We start from the raw sequence: 15,676 nt of genomic DNA, 5'->3' as shown, positions 1-15,676 counted from the left end.
TTCAAAGGCTGCTCACTTAATTCCCCTGCCCAAGCTTCCATCGGCCCGTGAAACCGCCGATCTGCTAGTTCTACATGTGGTGAGGCTTCATGGCATCCCGGCAGACATAGTTTCGGACCGCGGTCCTCAGTTTTCGTCCCAGTTGTGGAAGGCCTTCTGTCACACCCTCGGCGCCACGGCCAGCCTCTCCTCAGGATTCCACCCACAGACTAATGGCCAGACTGAGAGGATAAACCAGGAGCTCGAGGCCATCCTCAGGTGTGTGACCGCCACCAATCCCTCGTCATGGAGCCGTCACCTTCCGTGGGTCGAGTACGCCCACAATTCCCACACATCTACTGCCACCGGGCTGTCCCCATTTGAGGCCTCTTTGGGTTTTCAGCCTCCCCTGTTCCCCAGCCAGGAGGTTGAGGTTGCCGTACCTTCGGTCCAAAGCAATGCCCGTCGTTGTAGGCGCGTGTGGAGAGAGACACGGGCCGCTCTACTTCGCACAGCAGAACAGAACAGGAGATCGACGGCGTGTTCCAGCCCCGGACTACCGTGTTGGTCAATTGGTGTGGCTTTCGGCCAAGGACATCCCCCTCCGCACCGAGTGTAGGAAGCTCTCCCCCAGATATGTCGGCCCTTATCCCATCATCTCCATCGTCAACCCGGTGTCGGTCAAACTTCAGCTGCCTCGTTCCATGAGAATTCACCCAGTATTTCATGTCTCTCTCCTCAAGCCTGTTGTCTCCAGTCCCTTAAATCCTCCATCTGTACACCCTCCACATTCCCGTCTCTTTGAGGGGGGGCCCCGTCTACACGGTCAATCGCCTCCTGGATGTCCGCCGGCGGGGTAGGGGATATCAGTACCTGGTAGACTGGGAGGGGTATGGCCCAGAGGAACGGTGCTGGGTGCCCCGTTCTCGGATTCTTGATCCGGGGCTCATTAGAGACTACCATCGACAGAACCCTGGTAGATCCGGTGGTTCGCCAAGAGGCTCCCGTTAAGGGGGGGGGGGGTACTGTTGGATTCCCTGTCTGCTCGTAAGTCTCCACCCCTGGTTTCCGCCCACTGCCACGCCCCTCTCCTTCATCCCAGCTGTTGTGAATTGCCTTGATCACCGGCAGGTGATTTAGGGACCACTGCGTACCTGGCTCATTTGTCGGGTTGTTCCAGTTCCAGTCTGGTTTGCTTCTTCAGGTGAGAGTGGATCACAAGAGCGGTTGAGTTGCCTTCCCGACTCTGGAGCGGAATCCGTCCGGCGTGCTTCAAGAGCATCCTTCACAAGAGCGGTTGAGTTGCCCTCCCGACTCTGGAGCAGGGGAGGTGGATCTCCTGTGTTCGCTGGACATTACCGGTGGTATTAGTTTGTCTATTCGTTTTGTTTTGTCGCAATAAAGTCCGCCCTTGGAACTTGAACTGCTGCGTCTGTGCATTTGGGTCCTCAACACCACACCTCTTCTAACAATATCGATCTTGCAGCTCCACAGATGCATCCTGAGAATTATTTCTCTCCTATCCCACAATGCAACATGAACGACAGCTGGTCATAGATGAATATAATAATGTATAAATGATCTTTAGCAGTGCAAGTGAGACTCATCATTACAAAACAGATTTTCTTCAGAAACTTAAACGTCACATCATGTCTCCCTAAATACTCGTACAGATTATTTTTTTTGTGATGCTTTGACTCCTGATGCATGTTGGGAATTAGGGAGATCAGCCCCCGCAGATAAAAAAAAAAGCCCTATTAGTTTTCATCTCTAATGCTTTGTTTCATCACCCGTCCATCACACCGAGGATGAAAGGCTGCTCGTTATGCCGCCGGTGGACGACGGACGCTGTCGGATCTAAATTCCACATCAGACCTCTTCACCGAGACGGACAGCCAGAGGTTATTAGAAGGAGCTTCAGGTCCGAGCTCTCTCTCTCACACACACACACACACACACACACACACACACACACACACACACACACACACACACACACACACACACACACACACACACACACACACACACACACACACACACAGAGAGCAGCGCTGCCTGTGATCTATGATTCATGTGCACTCATTTAAAATAGTGTGAAATATTTAAAGTTGGCTGGTCGGCCTCAGAGGGTCGACTGACTGACCTCTCTGCTCTTATTACTGCGAGGAGGAGGAGGTGAGAGGAAGGTAATAAAAGTAAGAGAAACGAAGAGGACGCAGAGGCGGATGGATACAGACTTCATGAGTTGGTTCACTCCTTTAGTCTTCATGTTTAAATGTGTTTTGTCATTTTCAGTCCAAACCAGGAATCAACCTCCAGTTCTGAAGAGTGAAGCCTATGCTTTATGTGTTAAAGCTGCATTCTCTTTACTGACCACCAGGGGGTGACTCCTCTGGTTGTATAGAAGTATATGCTTCATGTGTTAAAGCTGCATTCTCTCTACTGTCCACCAGGGGGCGACGCCTCTGGTTGTATATAAGTCTATGCTTCTTGTGTTTAAGCTGCATTCTCTCTAGCGGCCACCAGGGGCGACTCCTCTGGTTGTAGATATGGTTTTAGATATTTACGTTTTATTCTCCTTTTTGGTGTTTTTAATGTTCTTATTTAGAACATTAGTGACGAGTGACCCTTGACCCTCCTCTCACTTTTTGGAGCTTTCACCCACCTCTCACAGTCTTCTTCAGCCAGTTTGTTACATACTTTTGCATGCAGTTTGGTGTGTTCATGGGTACTGAGCTTAAAAACACCAAAAAGCAGTATATGTTGTGTTTTTGTTTTGTTTTTTCTTCTCTATATTCTCAGTTAGGTACTTTGTGTCTATAACATCAGGTTATTGGTCGGTGCTCCCTCTGTATTTGTTTTGGTAGAACCTTTGCTTAGAGAAGCATGTGAAGCCATGTTTGTTTCTTAGGCCTAGTTTTGTTATCTTGATCTATTTGTTTGGCTTGGCCACACCTGTCCCACTTCATGGAGAACATTATTTTTTTTTCTGTTGGCCACAACTGCGTGTAAATCTTGTTTAAAACGTTACTCCTACTTTTGACTTTCTTTCACACATTCTTTGGCTGTCATGTTCCATATATGTGTCCATGTGTCACTTATCCCCTTGACTGAAAAGGTGACGTCATAGTTTTGTAATGATGATAAAAGGTTTTATCTTAAAATGTGTCCCTTTTTTACAATTTTTTTTTTAAGAAGGTGTTGATTTGTTTTTTTTTCTGTTTCATTCATATTTTTACCCTAAACATCACATTCTTTTTCATAAACTCTATGTATTCTACAGTGCTGCTTAGTTTTTACATTGTACGTCCATAGAAGCAGGAGCAGAATAAATCTGGCTCATGGAAGAGAATAAAAGGTATTAATATGTAAGACGAGACTCGACCGCGACTGTATTAAAACACAAAGGTGGATTATCTTCACCTGACATTGATCTTCTTCCCACAGAGACGAGAACGCGTCCTTACACGCCGGTGGAGCTGCAGCAACACCTAGAGAATCGACACAGGAACTGCAGGTGATCTCTAATCGTTGCAGCAGCACCTCCGATATGTTCACTTTTATTATGAAGCAATCTTAATAATTATATTCATTCTGGAAGTCTTATATCTTGTTTATGTCCCATCAACAGCATGTTGAATTAAAAACATGAAGCTATGTTTTTATTTTTACATGAGTGGCATTTGGATGTATAATTTATTTCTGCAGAATCTCTTACTGTTTGTATTAAAAGTATTTGCAATTCATTTGAAGCTATTAACTCAAAATATTAGATACATTTATACTGTATTTGTGTCCCATCTTTTATTAAAAAAATTTAACCGATTCCAAATATGACAGTTTACATTTGTATTCCACAAATATTTATAAGAAATAAAATGAAACACAAACAAATTAGCTTTTTATTGTGAAAATATTTAACCAGCATGAACATCCTTATTATCATTCTTGAGAAACTCACTGTGAAAATGATTTTAATGTCTACATCTGACAGCTGAATGAAACGTGTTCACAGTTTTATTCAAACTGAGGAACCAGGTGGGTGGAGCTTAATCTCCTCAGTCATTTAAATGGGACGAAAGATTATTGTTTATAACTTCCTTTAAATTCCCTTTTCTTCGTTCAAAACTCACACCAGTGGAGAACTGCAGCAGTTCAGGTGAGAAACTCGTTCATCGTCATCTCAGAAAATCTTTTATGTTCGATTTTCAGGAGAATCAGGGTTCATTCTTTCAACATATTATACTCTGACTTTTTTAAGTATGCATTGCCCAGTATTTTTTTCATTAAAGTATGCATAGTTTTTTGCAAACCTGCGTTCTCACAGTGTTGTGCATCGTAAGCATTTGATTGACAGGGACCAAAATAACTGTGCCCAGATTGTGATCATCCATTCATGAAAAAACATGGCACACAAACTAGTAGATCAGTGTACATTTTTATTGTACGTTTCATTCTTAAAAATAAAAGCTTTATTTGATACATCTGTAAATATCACGACTGTTTGCATTCAGACAATTTTAGACAAAATGTTTCTTTTATACCAAACACAGTTCCATCAACATGTCTGAAAACAGATCTCAGGTCAGGTTGCAGAGTAAAATAGTAAGACACACACACACACACACACACACTTTGTCCCTTGAGAGCAGAGCATGCACAGAACGCTGGCAGTCATTTTAAGAATATTAACGGAATATAAAATCACAGCGAGTGAAGAATTTGTGTTTTTCCTCTCAAATAATCAGATCTCAAAGTTAAAATACCAAAGAATTGGACTTTTCAGTCCACATTTAGACCTGATTTATTAGTAAACTCAGAACCATTGTATTTAAAACATCTGTAATCTTAATCTGTAAACTTTAAAAACTGTTGGTCAATTCCTCCTGTGAGCTGAAGGAAGGGCTTAAGCTGTTCTCTTTGTCGTCAGAAAGCACTGCGCACACACACACACACACACACACACACACACACACACACACACAGTCACCTGATCTTCATCCATCAGGTGACTTGTCATGTCTGTCCTTCACGCTGACGGGATGCACATTTTGTAAAATTCTTAATTTTTTTCCATGTTCGTTCAGCTTTTTTCAAAAAGCACCAAAGGAAACTCACTGGGAGCTGCCACCCGGCTGCAGAGATGAAGCTGGAACCAAAAGAAGGCAAAAATAGAAACATTTAGTTTTGGAAATATAATGAAAACTGGTATGAACCTACTAAAGAATTACCTTTTACTTTAGAAATTCCGTATAAAAAATTGTGTAAAAAGTCACAGTATGTCTACAAGTCACTATATATTATGTCGGGAAAAATTATAGTATTTTTATTTTTTTTGTTATAAAACGTACGTCAAAATATATAACAAAAATGTCATTGAAAAAAGTAATTCATGAAATACTTTTACATTTTATACAAAGTATAGCTTGATGTGTACATGCACCTGTCAAGTCCCTGAAGCGTCTCTTGGCCTCGGCTCTCTCCTCTGAATCAAAATACCAAACTGTGATGGCGTACCTGGAACAACAACACTCAAGTTTACTCTCCTTTATTTGATCCAACACAACTGCATTTAAGCAGACTCTGCAGACATAATGAGATTATATTCATGGTGGATAGAAATACTGTATACATATTGGCTTCAATATGAGATCAATGTTTTGTTTTTTATATACAGAATTTAAAAAAAAACCTGTAGTGCTACACATTCACACCAGCAGGTGATGCCAACGATCTGTTTGTCCTCAGTGAAAATAAATTACGATTTTATTATCACTAGCCAACTAAATGTGTCAAGAAGTTGTACTGAAGACATGTTTAAATTAGTTTAGTATTTCATGTTCTAAACTCCTGTTAACAGATCTCAGATTAAAAATATCAGAAAACATCCTTCACTTAAATTGTCTAATGTTGGTTTTCAATACAACATGTCAATTAACCTAGTTTTTGTAGAATATTTGTACTTTTCCTGAACTGCATTTCAGAGGAAAATATACTTTGTATTCTCTACATTTATCAGCCATTTGGAATTAAGTACAGAAAATAACACATCATCTATTGGTACCATTGACATGTATCCAATAACTCCTTGTTTTTAATGCATTTTATTTATTTGATTTTAAATAAAAATGTTGATGCTTTTTCTAAATACTTATTTTATATTAAATGCTGTCTTAACAACCACAGAGGCTGAGCTAAAGCTTTTCATACAAAGATTATAAAACATAGATTACTGAACATAAGTTTAACATTAGTCCCTTTTTAATACAACAATTAATTCAGGACTATCTTCCTCTTTCAGTGGGCTAAACTTCTTCCACTGCATCAAATGTTGTACTTTTTATTGGAATTACTAACAAAACTAAAACTACAACGTACTCCTGAATTAAGATCTATTGGTCGCATAATTTTAAAAATATCAAATAACTCCTTGTGTTTTGAATGTAGTTTTCTTTGATGTAACAATATTTCACTTTTTCAATAAGCATTCTGATCTTTATTTTATTTGAAATGCCATCTCATATGCACATGTTAGTTATGTGTTATTAACTGGTTGGTTGATTTGGTTGGTTGGTTGATTTGGCTGGTTGATTTGGTTGGTTGATTTGATTGGTTGGTTGGTTGATTTGGCTGGTTGATTTGGTTGGTTGGTTGGTTGATTTGATTGGTTGGTTGATTTGGTTGGTTGGTGGATTTGGTTGGTTGATTTGATTGGCTGGTTGATTGGTGGGTTGGTTGATTTGTGGATGCATTGGTGGATTGCCTGCTCACCTGGTGGCGTAGGAGGGCTGAACCTCGTGTGGGTTCCTGCGGTCGGACCAGAAGAAGAGCAGCCGGTCGAACAGCGGCTTGACGTCGGCCACGTAGGGTTTCCCCTCCGGAAAAATCCGGAGGACGCCGCCGTGCTCCTGACCCACAACGAGGAGGAGATTAGTTCAACTATCACACAGATGTCCTTTTTTATCGTTATACTGATATTATTTTACAATAGGAAGCAATAGAAAAATATTTGATTAACCAGTCAATACTTTAACTACATTTAACTGATAGTACTTTTACTTTAAGGTTTTGAAAGAAGTACTTTTACTTGTATTATGAGCGTGGTATTAGTATAAGGAGCTGCCGTTAAGGATCAGAGTACTTCCTAAAACCATAAACATCATCACGATGCGCTTTGAGAAGAGATCAAAGTCATCGAGTACTTCCCCGTCAGACAGGAAGTCTCGCAACCTGACTGAGAACGTCTCCATCCATTAAAACCCGTAGAGGGGTCAGAGGTCAAACATCCAGTTTTGAGGAGAGGTCCCTGAACACACCGTGGCACTCCAGTTCTTGTTGAGGTAGTAGATGCAGGTGATGCAGCGGCCGTCTCGGTTCGGGTTGTCCACATGTTTGACGTAACCCGCCCCGTTTCCTGGGTAACACGCTACCATGGCCTAAATACACACACACACACACACACACACACACACACACACACACACACACAGAGAGAGAAAGAGAGAGAGAGAGAGCCAGTACTACACCTTAAATAATTTAATAGGATTATTAGGATTAGAATTTGTTAAGGTGAAGTACTTCACTGAGCCAGTACTATTACTTCTGTTTTTTTAGGATAGAAATATTTTCTTCTATGATGACACTAAAAGTACTGTTTGTCACCATTTATGTCTGATGCAATATCACCGTATATTTCGATGCATTACTCTGAATAACCACCCGAAGTAAAGTATGATTTCCATCAAACATTAAGACCATTTATTTATTTACTCCTTATTTGGATGCCGTTATTATGCAGCTGCTTCTATTTTAAACATTACAATATTGCATTTTCACTTCTACACACTTTTGTTATACAAAACAAAGTGTCTGGCAAACACGTTTATATTCCTCAGTTAAGTTTCTTAAATAAAACGTTTTGGTTTAGGAAACTCCAGCATTTTATCGTTTGACAATAAAGGAAAGACCTGTGACATTTTTAAAAGAAAAGCTGACGGACACTGAAACGTCCTGTGTGGGATGGAAAATCCAAACTACACCGTTTATCCGCCAGAAGCTGCAAAAACAGTCATCATCGTCAGATTTGTACCTTTCCTACGGTCCTTGAACACATCGCGTGCAAACGCTTCCTTCAGAAAAAGTGATATTTCACCAAAAACATTTTATTCTACGTTTCTCACTAAGAAATCTCGTCCGAATTAAACCGTTTGCTATAAACAGATTCTGTAAAAGAAACATTCAATTCTGAGCTCCTCAGTGAAACTATGACGTCATGATTGATTCATCTGAGACAGCCATGTGACCACAAATCAGAGAAACTCTGGCTGCAGTCGAATAGTCAAAAATGACCTCCTAACGTCTAACACTAATCACTTTTCCTTTAACCTCTGTAAAAACGTCACGGGGTTAAAGAAAGATGGGAATTCACGAGGAGTTAGGAAAAGACAACAGCGGTGTTTAGAGAATCCAACGTAGATATGACGCGATGGCAGGCGGATGTTAGTCGGTCTGTCTGCAGCGTTGAAACTACAATGTTGTAGTCCAGCTCGGACCACAATAAAGCGCATCTTAAATACTTTGTCCGTCTTCTTACAGTGTTGCGTCATGCAGACGATTCAAACAACCGTCTCCAACCTCGTTACTTTATTAATGAAGTTGGAATAGAAATGAAAGAAGGAATATAAAAGTGAAACCAAGGTATTTTTCACAGAGTACAAAGCTACTAAACTGTCGCTTCAGCTTCAATCATGCTGAATTAAATACATTCTCACACTAACAATGTCTCATATCCCTTTATGTTGTATGGTTTTATATGCAGATTATAATCTGATCATAAGAATATGCAGACAACAGTTTATGAAACATTACACAACTCAGTGTGACCTGTGTTGACTTGATATGTTTTATTATAATATGACAAAATAGTTGATTTAAAAGATTGTTACGCCCGGCCTAGGGGAGTCTGAGCACAACATACGGATGGGTCTCCCCACCTCCCAAATTAGGACCAATGCTGCAGAGGAGTAGTTCAATGATGCTTTTATTTTCCACCAGGTGTCATACATTCTTCAGGGTGAGCCTGGCCCAAAATAACAAACAAAACAATCTGTGCACGTAATCTAACTTCCCTACCACAAAAGGAACAAAAGAAAATACAGGTGTCTTACCTATCTCCCTACCAGACAACAGGAGAAAACACGGCTAAACAAAAAGAGCTTCTCACCCCTACCGACACTGTTCCTAACCCCACTACCCCAAGGATCCCTCTTGTGCAGCATGGCCCGGTTGGAAGCTGGAGAGAGAAACGGCCTCCCCAGGTTCCCCCTAATATACCACCGTCCAATCACCTGCAGTAACAAAGCACGGCCAAACATATCACAGCTTCCCCCTCAGGCAGGGAGGGGAACAGCATTCAGTGATTTTTTTCCCTACATTCATAACAAGATGATAATCATAAATATGACTCAGACTCCTCTCACGTCTGTTTTGACCTTCACCTTCAGGCCCAGCTCCACTTCATCTCAGCCCTGCATCAAGCTGTGCTGCATATAGAGCGTCCTCTTCCTTAAACTATTTCATTCAGAAAAATGGACCACATCATCTTATCAATATCTGGGCCTCTTATGACCACGAAATCACGTTGTTGGCTAAGGCCAACTACGTAAAGGCAGTTCCAGTGGCGCCTATGCTGAAAGAGCTAAATTAGGAAGCGTAAAGAGAGTCATTAAACACACGGGTCCCTGAACGCAGCATCAACGACAATAACACCTTTAGTAACCTGACAGACGTCAGCAACAACCTCCTGACGTCCGCCTTATACCTATCGTACATGCAGCTACATGAGCTCACATGACCCCCGTCAGCAGGCACGCGAGGGACTCCAGAGCAGCAAAAAAAAAACAATGCTGATAAAAAGGGTTCTGACCTGCTCCAACAGGCAGTCGGCCCCGAGAGGAAGTTTGTTTACACACACACACAACTGAGCTGCTATGGTGTGAAAACATGTTGAAGAAACACATGGAGGGCCGAGAGGAAATGATGCAGCAATAAAAAAGAAAAAGAAAACGCCTCCGAGAGCCGTTTTGCCCTTCAACTTTATCTTATCCTCCTGGAAGAGAGGAAGGGGAGGGAGGGAGATATGATAGATATATATATATATATATATATATATATATGATATATATATATATATATATATATATATATATATATATATATATATATATATATATATATGATATATATATATATATATATATATATATATATATATTATCCTCCTGGTAGAGAGGAGGGAGGAGTGTGAGCTCTTGGCAGGGTTCCAGCTGCTGAGGGTTATTGTCGTGTACGTGAGGCACGTGAGGCTGCAGCTGGACTCTCAACACATCAATAGTTTAAAAAGCTGCAAGCGTCTCGTTTCAGATAAAGACGTAAAAAGAAAAGCAGCCAATCCTCACGAATATTTCATTTCTGATTTTTAGCTACATTTCTGTGTTTATTGTAAAGTTTACATTGTTTGTGTTCATTGATGTATTTTTTCATTCAGTATTTACTGGTGGGGGGAAAGGTTTGATCATCCAAATAGTTGTATCATTAGTTATTTTTTGTCAATCTAACGACACAGTTGTTTCAGTTCTAGTAAAATAGTTTCAACATGTGAAACTTTATAGATGCATCGCTCTACGATTGGCTGTTAAACATCATGTGACCGAGATATGTACAGAAAACATTTTATGCCGTAATTTTGTTTTTTCATGATTTATGTCATAAGCATGACCGTTATTCTGCACTAAAGACATGTTCTAGTTCTACGTCTATGACGGTTCTGTTCAGAGGTTTTATATCTTCATATTACAGATAAAATCAAAGATACAAAACATAAAATGTGACGAGAGCAAAAAAATGCCCTAAAACTGCTTTTCAAAAAGAATCGATAAGAGTATTAATAAGAGTACTATAGTATCAATAAAAGCCTAGCTTTCCCAGGTATTAGTACATTAATTAAAACTACTAATGACGTATATGTTTTTTCAACAATAAATTAGAATACATTATTCACTCAATGTTTATGCAAATAAACACTTTAGATGATAACAACAAAGTAAAAGCATCTAATTTACTGACTTTGAAGCCGTATATATAATCTTTAATATAGCCGTAATATAATCTGTAACTGCTCATGTGGATCCTCAATGATCTGCAACAAGTATCAGCAGCAAATAAAGTGTGATTGTGGATCTCTAAAAGTTGTATTTGCTCATTTATTTTTAAGATTTTATTTTCAATAACAACAGTTCCCTCGTCAACAGGAAGGAAACTTGATGAGCCCTTCAGGAACCAACGACGAGCGTCGGAGATCCTGAACCTGGATCGGGAATCAACCCAAAATCCAACAAGGCATCTGGTCAAAGGTTTTCAAAACACAGCGAGCACCTCCTGGGTAACAACCAAATATAGTGGAGATCCTAATATTAACCATAACAAATGCTTTTAATATGCGTATGACGTCTAACGAGCCACAGGAAGTGAAAATAGCTGCAAGACTTTGATGTGAAATTATAAATATTTTGAAGAATAATATGTCAAAGAAAAAACAAGCAGTTTATTTAAACATAATTTGTTGTGTTTTTATTTGTTTATTGCTTTTTTAATATAGTGTAATAGTTTATAATAGATACCATAAAGTTGATTACCGACATTAAGACAAGTATTTTGTGAATTACAAGTTTTCTGCAATGTTTAAATATGCAAATGAGGCATTATGTCATGGTACTTTAGGTGAATTTAGGAGGCAAGCAGACAAAAGTAGTAAAATAAATGATTTCCACTAGAATGAAATAGTACGAGTTATGGAAGCAAAATGAACCTAAATGTGTCTTAATAGGAAACTTAAAATATGTTCACCAATAACAGATTGAACCTGCAGAAAAACCAGTATGCTATTTAGTTCTCTTCATCTTCACTGAATTCTGATAATCATATTTTATTATGATTCTAACATCTGCAGATTACACATAATCCTTTACAACTATTCACACTTTTACTTGAGAGATCAATGACAACTCGGTGCATGATACATGTTTATTAAATGTTTTTCTTATGGTCCACTTTGTATTTTGGGCTTCTCTCTCACCTTCGACCTCTCGCGGATCTTCTTGCTCCCGAGCCGGCTCGCGCACACGGACACGAGCTTATCGATCCGGCCGAGCAGGAAGCTGATCGCCTCGCAGCCGCGCTCCGACCCGCCCACCCAGGCGATCTGATCCCCGCGGATGCTCCTGGACCGGTGGACCCCCGGCACGGAGCCCGCCAGCCGGCCGTCCTGCAGCGCGCCGGACCGGTGCAGCTCCGTCACCTGCCGCAGCGCCGCGTCCCCGGCCGGCTGCCCGAGCAGCCCGTCCACGGAGCAGAAACCGTGGGCCAGCAGCGCCGGGACGACCCGCTTCAGCGCCAGGCGCTCCAGGTCCGGGTCCGAGACATGCTCGATGAAGGGCATGTTAGGGACGGATCCAGACCGATAGTACTCACGGAGACCAATAATGAAGTAAAGTACACGGAGGTGAAATACTTGTACTTCACGTTTGATTGACAAGATGAAACCCAACAGTGGAAGCAGAACCAGGAGGGTTTGTTTTGACTAAATGCCTCCAGACGCGTCTGAACTCTTTTTATCACCAAATGGCAAGTCCGCACGTCTGTTATTACACTACTTCCGGTTATCGATTTCAGAATAAAAGCCGTAGTGGCGGAGAGACGGTGTTGCCAACTAACAGAAGAAAATGTAAACAATCTAATGAAAATTAATCTATATTAATTGGCTGATGCGTCATGTGTTCAAGCTGCATTATGTTTAATGTCCACCAGGGGCGACTCTTCTGGTTGGTTCTCATATAGAAGTATATGAGAAAATGACTACTCTTGATTCATTCCCTCAGTAAACAAAAATTAAATAACCGATTATCTGCAACTAATAATATACATAATGGAGGTTGTTTATCAATCATTCTGGTTTTCTCTCCTTTTATACAACTTTAAACTAGATATCTCTGAGTTTTGGACTGTGAATATGGAAAAATATTACATTTGTAGACGTTATTATTGGTCATTATTTTCTTACACATCTTCCTTTAAAAAAAATATTATTATATATTTGGTTGTCAATTTACCAAGTTGTATTCATGTTTCTTTAATGTTGCAGGATTTCATTAGATGATTTAGATGTTTAGGCTCTGAGAATAATAGTATAGATAAAGTACTTTTTTACTATTTGATATATTTTATACACTAAATATGTCAGACTACATTCATCTTTTAATTATTATAATAATTAAACGATTAATTAATATAATTTTTTGTTGGCTCTTTATTAAACATCTACTCCATAAATCAAACCAATTGTTCTCACGAAGATATCATCCAACTAAATACACACCAGTAACACAATAGTTTATTTTGAAGGCCTACTTTTCCTTTTCCGGTCATATGCTGCTTAACAGATGAGAGAGTGCGACGTGCTGGATGTGATGCGACTAAGGAGGAGGAGGAGGAGGAGGAGGAGGAGGAGGTCTGGTTCATAACAACACTTTTTTTTATTATGACATTTTATTATATATTGTTTATAATCATGACACACATTTTAACTTGATTTAAATGGGTGGAAATAGTGGAACTGACTAAAAATATATAATGTACATTATACAGTATTAAAATGCATATCATAATAGTATTTATATAAACCAATAAGTTAAACATACTGTTGTTATTTTTAGTGTCAAAACTGTAAACACAGTCGGATAAACTGGAGTCCCTCGACACGTGCCCGCGCACTGGGCGTGCCCGCCGCCATTGAGGACTCCACCAGCCGCATGTAGCCCTCGTGCTCACTCCCTCCGGTGCGCGAGGAAGTAAACAGTGAACGTGAACTAGACCACGTGCCAGAAGGAGCCCGAGATCAGCTGGGCAGATAGTCAATATGGGATGATGATGATGATGATGATAATAATAATAATGTAAAATAGTAATAATAATAATACTAGGAATAATAATAATGCAAAATAATAATGTAAAATAATAGTAATACAAATAAATACTGTATTACATTATTTTGCTGTAAATATGTTTACACTAAAACCAAACTATTTTTATTGCATGTATGATTTTTGTGAAAACAAGTTTTCAGAGGAATCATTTCCTCAATGATTGAAGACACAGTGTGTGTGTGTGTGTGTGTGTGTGTGTGTGTGTGTGTGTGTGTGTGTGTGTGTGTGTGTGTGTGTGTGTGTATAAATATACACACACACATTATTTATATATTCTACACACACACACACACACACACACACACACACACACACACACACACACACACACACACTTAATCAACTCGGCCTTGGAAGTCTGATGAAAAGATCAGAGGACGTTAAACGACAGCGGTTCAAACTCCAGTCAGACTGAGTTAACCAGTAACCGACCACTGGTTTCCTTCCTAACCGGCTGCCAGACTGGTATCTCAGGCAATACTTAGAGTACAAACAATACCTTTCGAAATGTTCAGTAATTTACTATGCACCTTTATTTTGAAAAGTGCAGACCCTTATTATGATGATACACACAGTTTAAGTTATTCAGATGTCTCATGCAGTTCTGGATTGTTTCCTGAAATATGTTCTACTAAATATTATTTGTATTAGTGTTTGTGAGTGTTGATGGTTGCAGAGGATTTGACAGGATCCAAAAAGTTTTTCCCTGTTTTACTTGAAGTTTTGATGCTAATACTTGTTAGTAGTGTGGTATTAGTATATATAAGTAAAAATAGTCTTCAACCACCGCTGTTATATTTACAAGATCACTGTTTTATTTTTATAATATTATGACTGCTGTGTTTAAAAAAAACAATGTTTTATTCAAATTCATGTAAGAAATGCTCAGACTACCACACTGAGGTCTCATTACAGTGTAAATGGGTTCACGACCCAATAGGGGAGGACCTTAAAGGGGAGCCCCGAGCTGATCGGCCGCAAGCTAATTAGCCAATAGGATTTTAGTAACGTTGGCAAACTTCAGTGCTCATTAATTAAGGTTTCATGTCAGACAAACGTGATTTAAATCAGAATACGAACCCGTCTGAACCCGTGTAACTGCAACAGCACGCCGCGGTGGAATGTAACAAAGTGTCCTTACGCTCAGCCCCCCCCCCCCCCGTGCATATTAGTATATGTGATGTTGTTTAGGCCTTCAACCATGGAGTTGGATAAACATGGGGACCGCTCAAGGAGGCATTTTTGGCAAATCTTGCTCATATCATGCTGGATGGTCATAGTCATGATCAAAATATGTTATACAAGTTTTTTTTTTTTTAAATATATATATATATATTTTGCAAAGAAAATTCTGAAAAACATACTATAAAATAACACAAGTATTAGAACTCATTTGGGGTTCATACGACTAACTTGAACAGACTTCACTAAGAACTCTAGAAGGGCTTCTCCTCCCTTTTGAGCCCCAAGTCCCCCTGACTTGGGGCTCAAAAGGTTAAGTACAATTTTTAGGTACTTTGTATACTTTTTTATAAATACTTCACTTATTTGCCAACTTCAGTTACTTTAAGATTACAAATATAAATCAACCAATTATGTTCATGTATTATTACAAACCAATATATTCAATAATTCAAATGTACTCCTATACCAGT

The 15,676-nt window shown here is 39.6% G+C and overlaps 1 protein-coding gene across 1 annotated transcript; it reads right to left on the bottom strand.

The window, feature by feature from the left end:
* Positions 1 to 4,475: 4,475 nt before the first annotated feature.
* On the bottom strand, positions 4,476 to 12,478 carry egln3 (egl-9 family hypoxia-inducible factor 3; the record flags this gene model as incomplete). The annotated part of the gene is made up of 5 exons (XM_079225080.1): positions 4,476 to 5,131; positions 5,426 to 5,499; positions 6,754 to 6,890; positions 7,299 to 7,418; positions 12,116 to 12,478. The coding sequence occupies 5 exons, from the start codon at positions 12,476 to 12,478 to the stop codon at positions 5,097 to 5,099; spliced, it is 729 nt and encodes a 242-aa protein (XP_079081206.1). The 3' UTR covers positions 4,476 to 5,096.
* Between the last annotated feature and the right edge of the window lie 3,198 nt (positions 12,479 to 15,676).

This window comes from Taurulus bubalis (genome assembly GCF_910589615.1).
Source record: "Taurulus bubalis genome assembly, chromosome: 1".
Lineage (NCBI taxonomy): Eukaryota > Metazoa > Chordata > Actinopteri > Perciformes > Cottidae > Taurulus > Taurulus bubalis.
The sequence above is the reverse complement of the archived record's forward strand: the minus strand, read 5'-3'. Positions and strand labels throughout refer to the sequence as shown.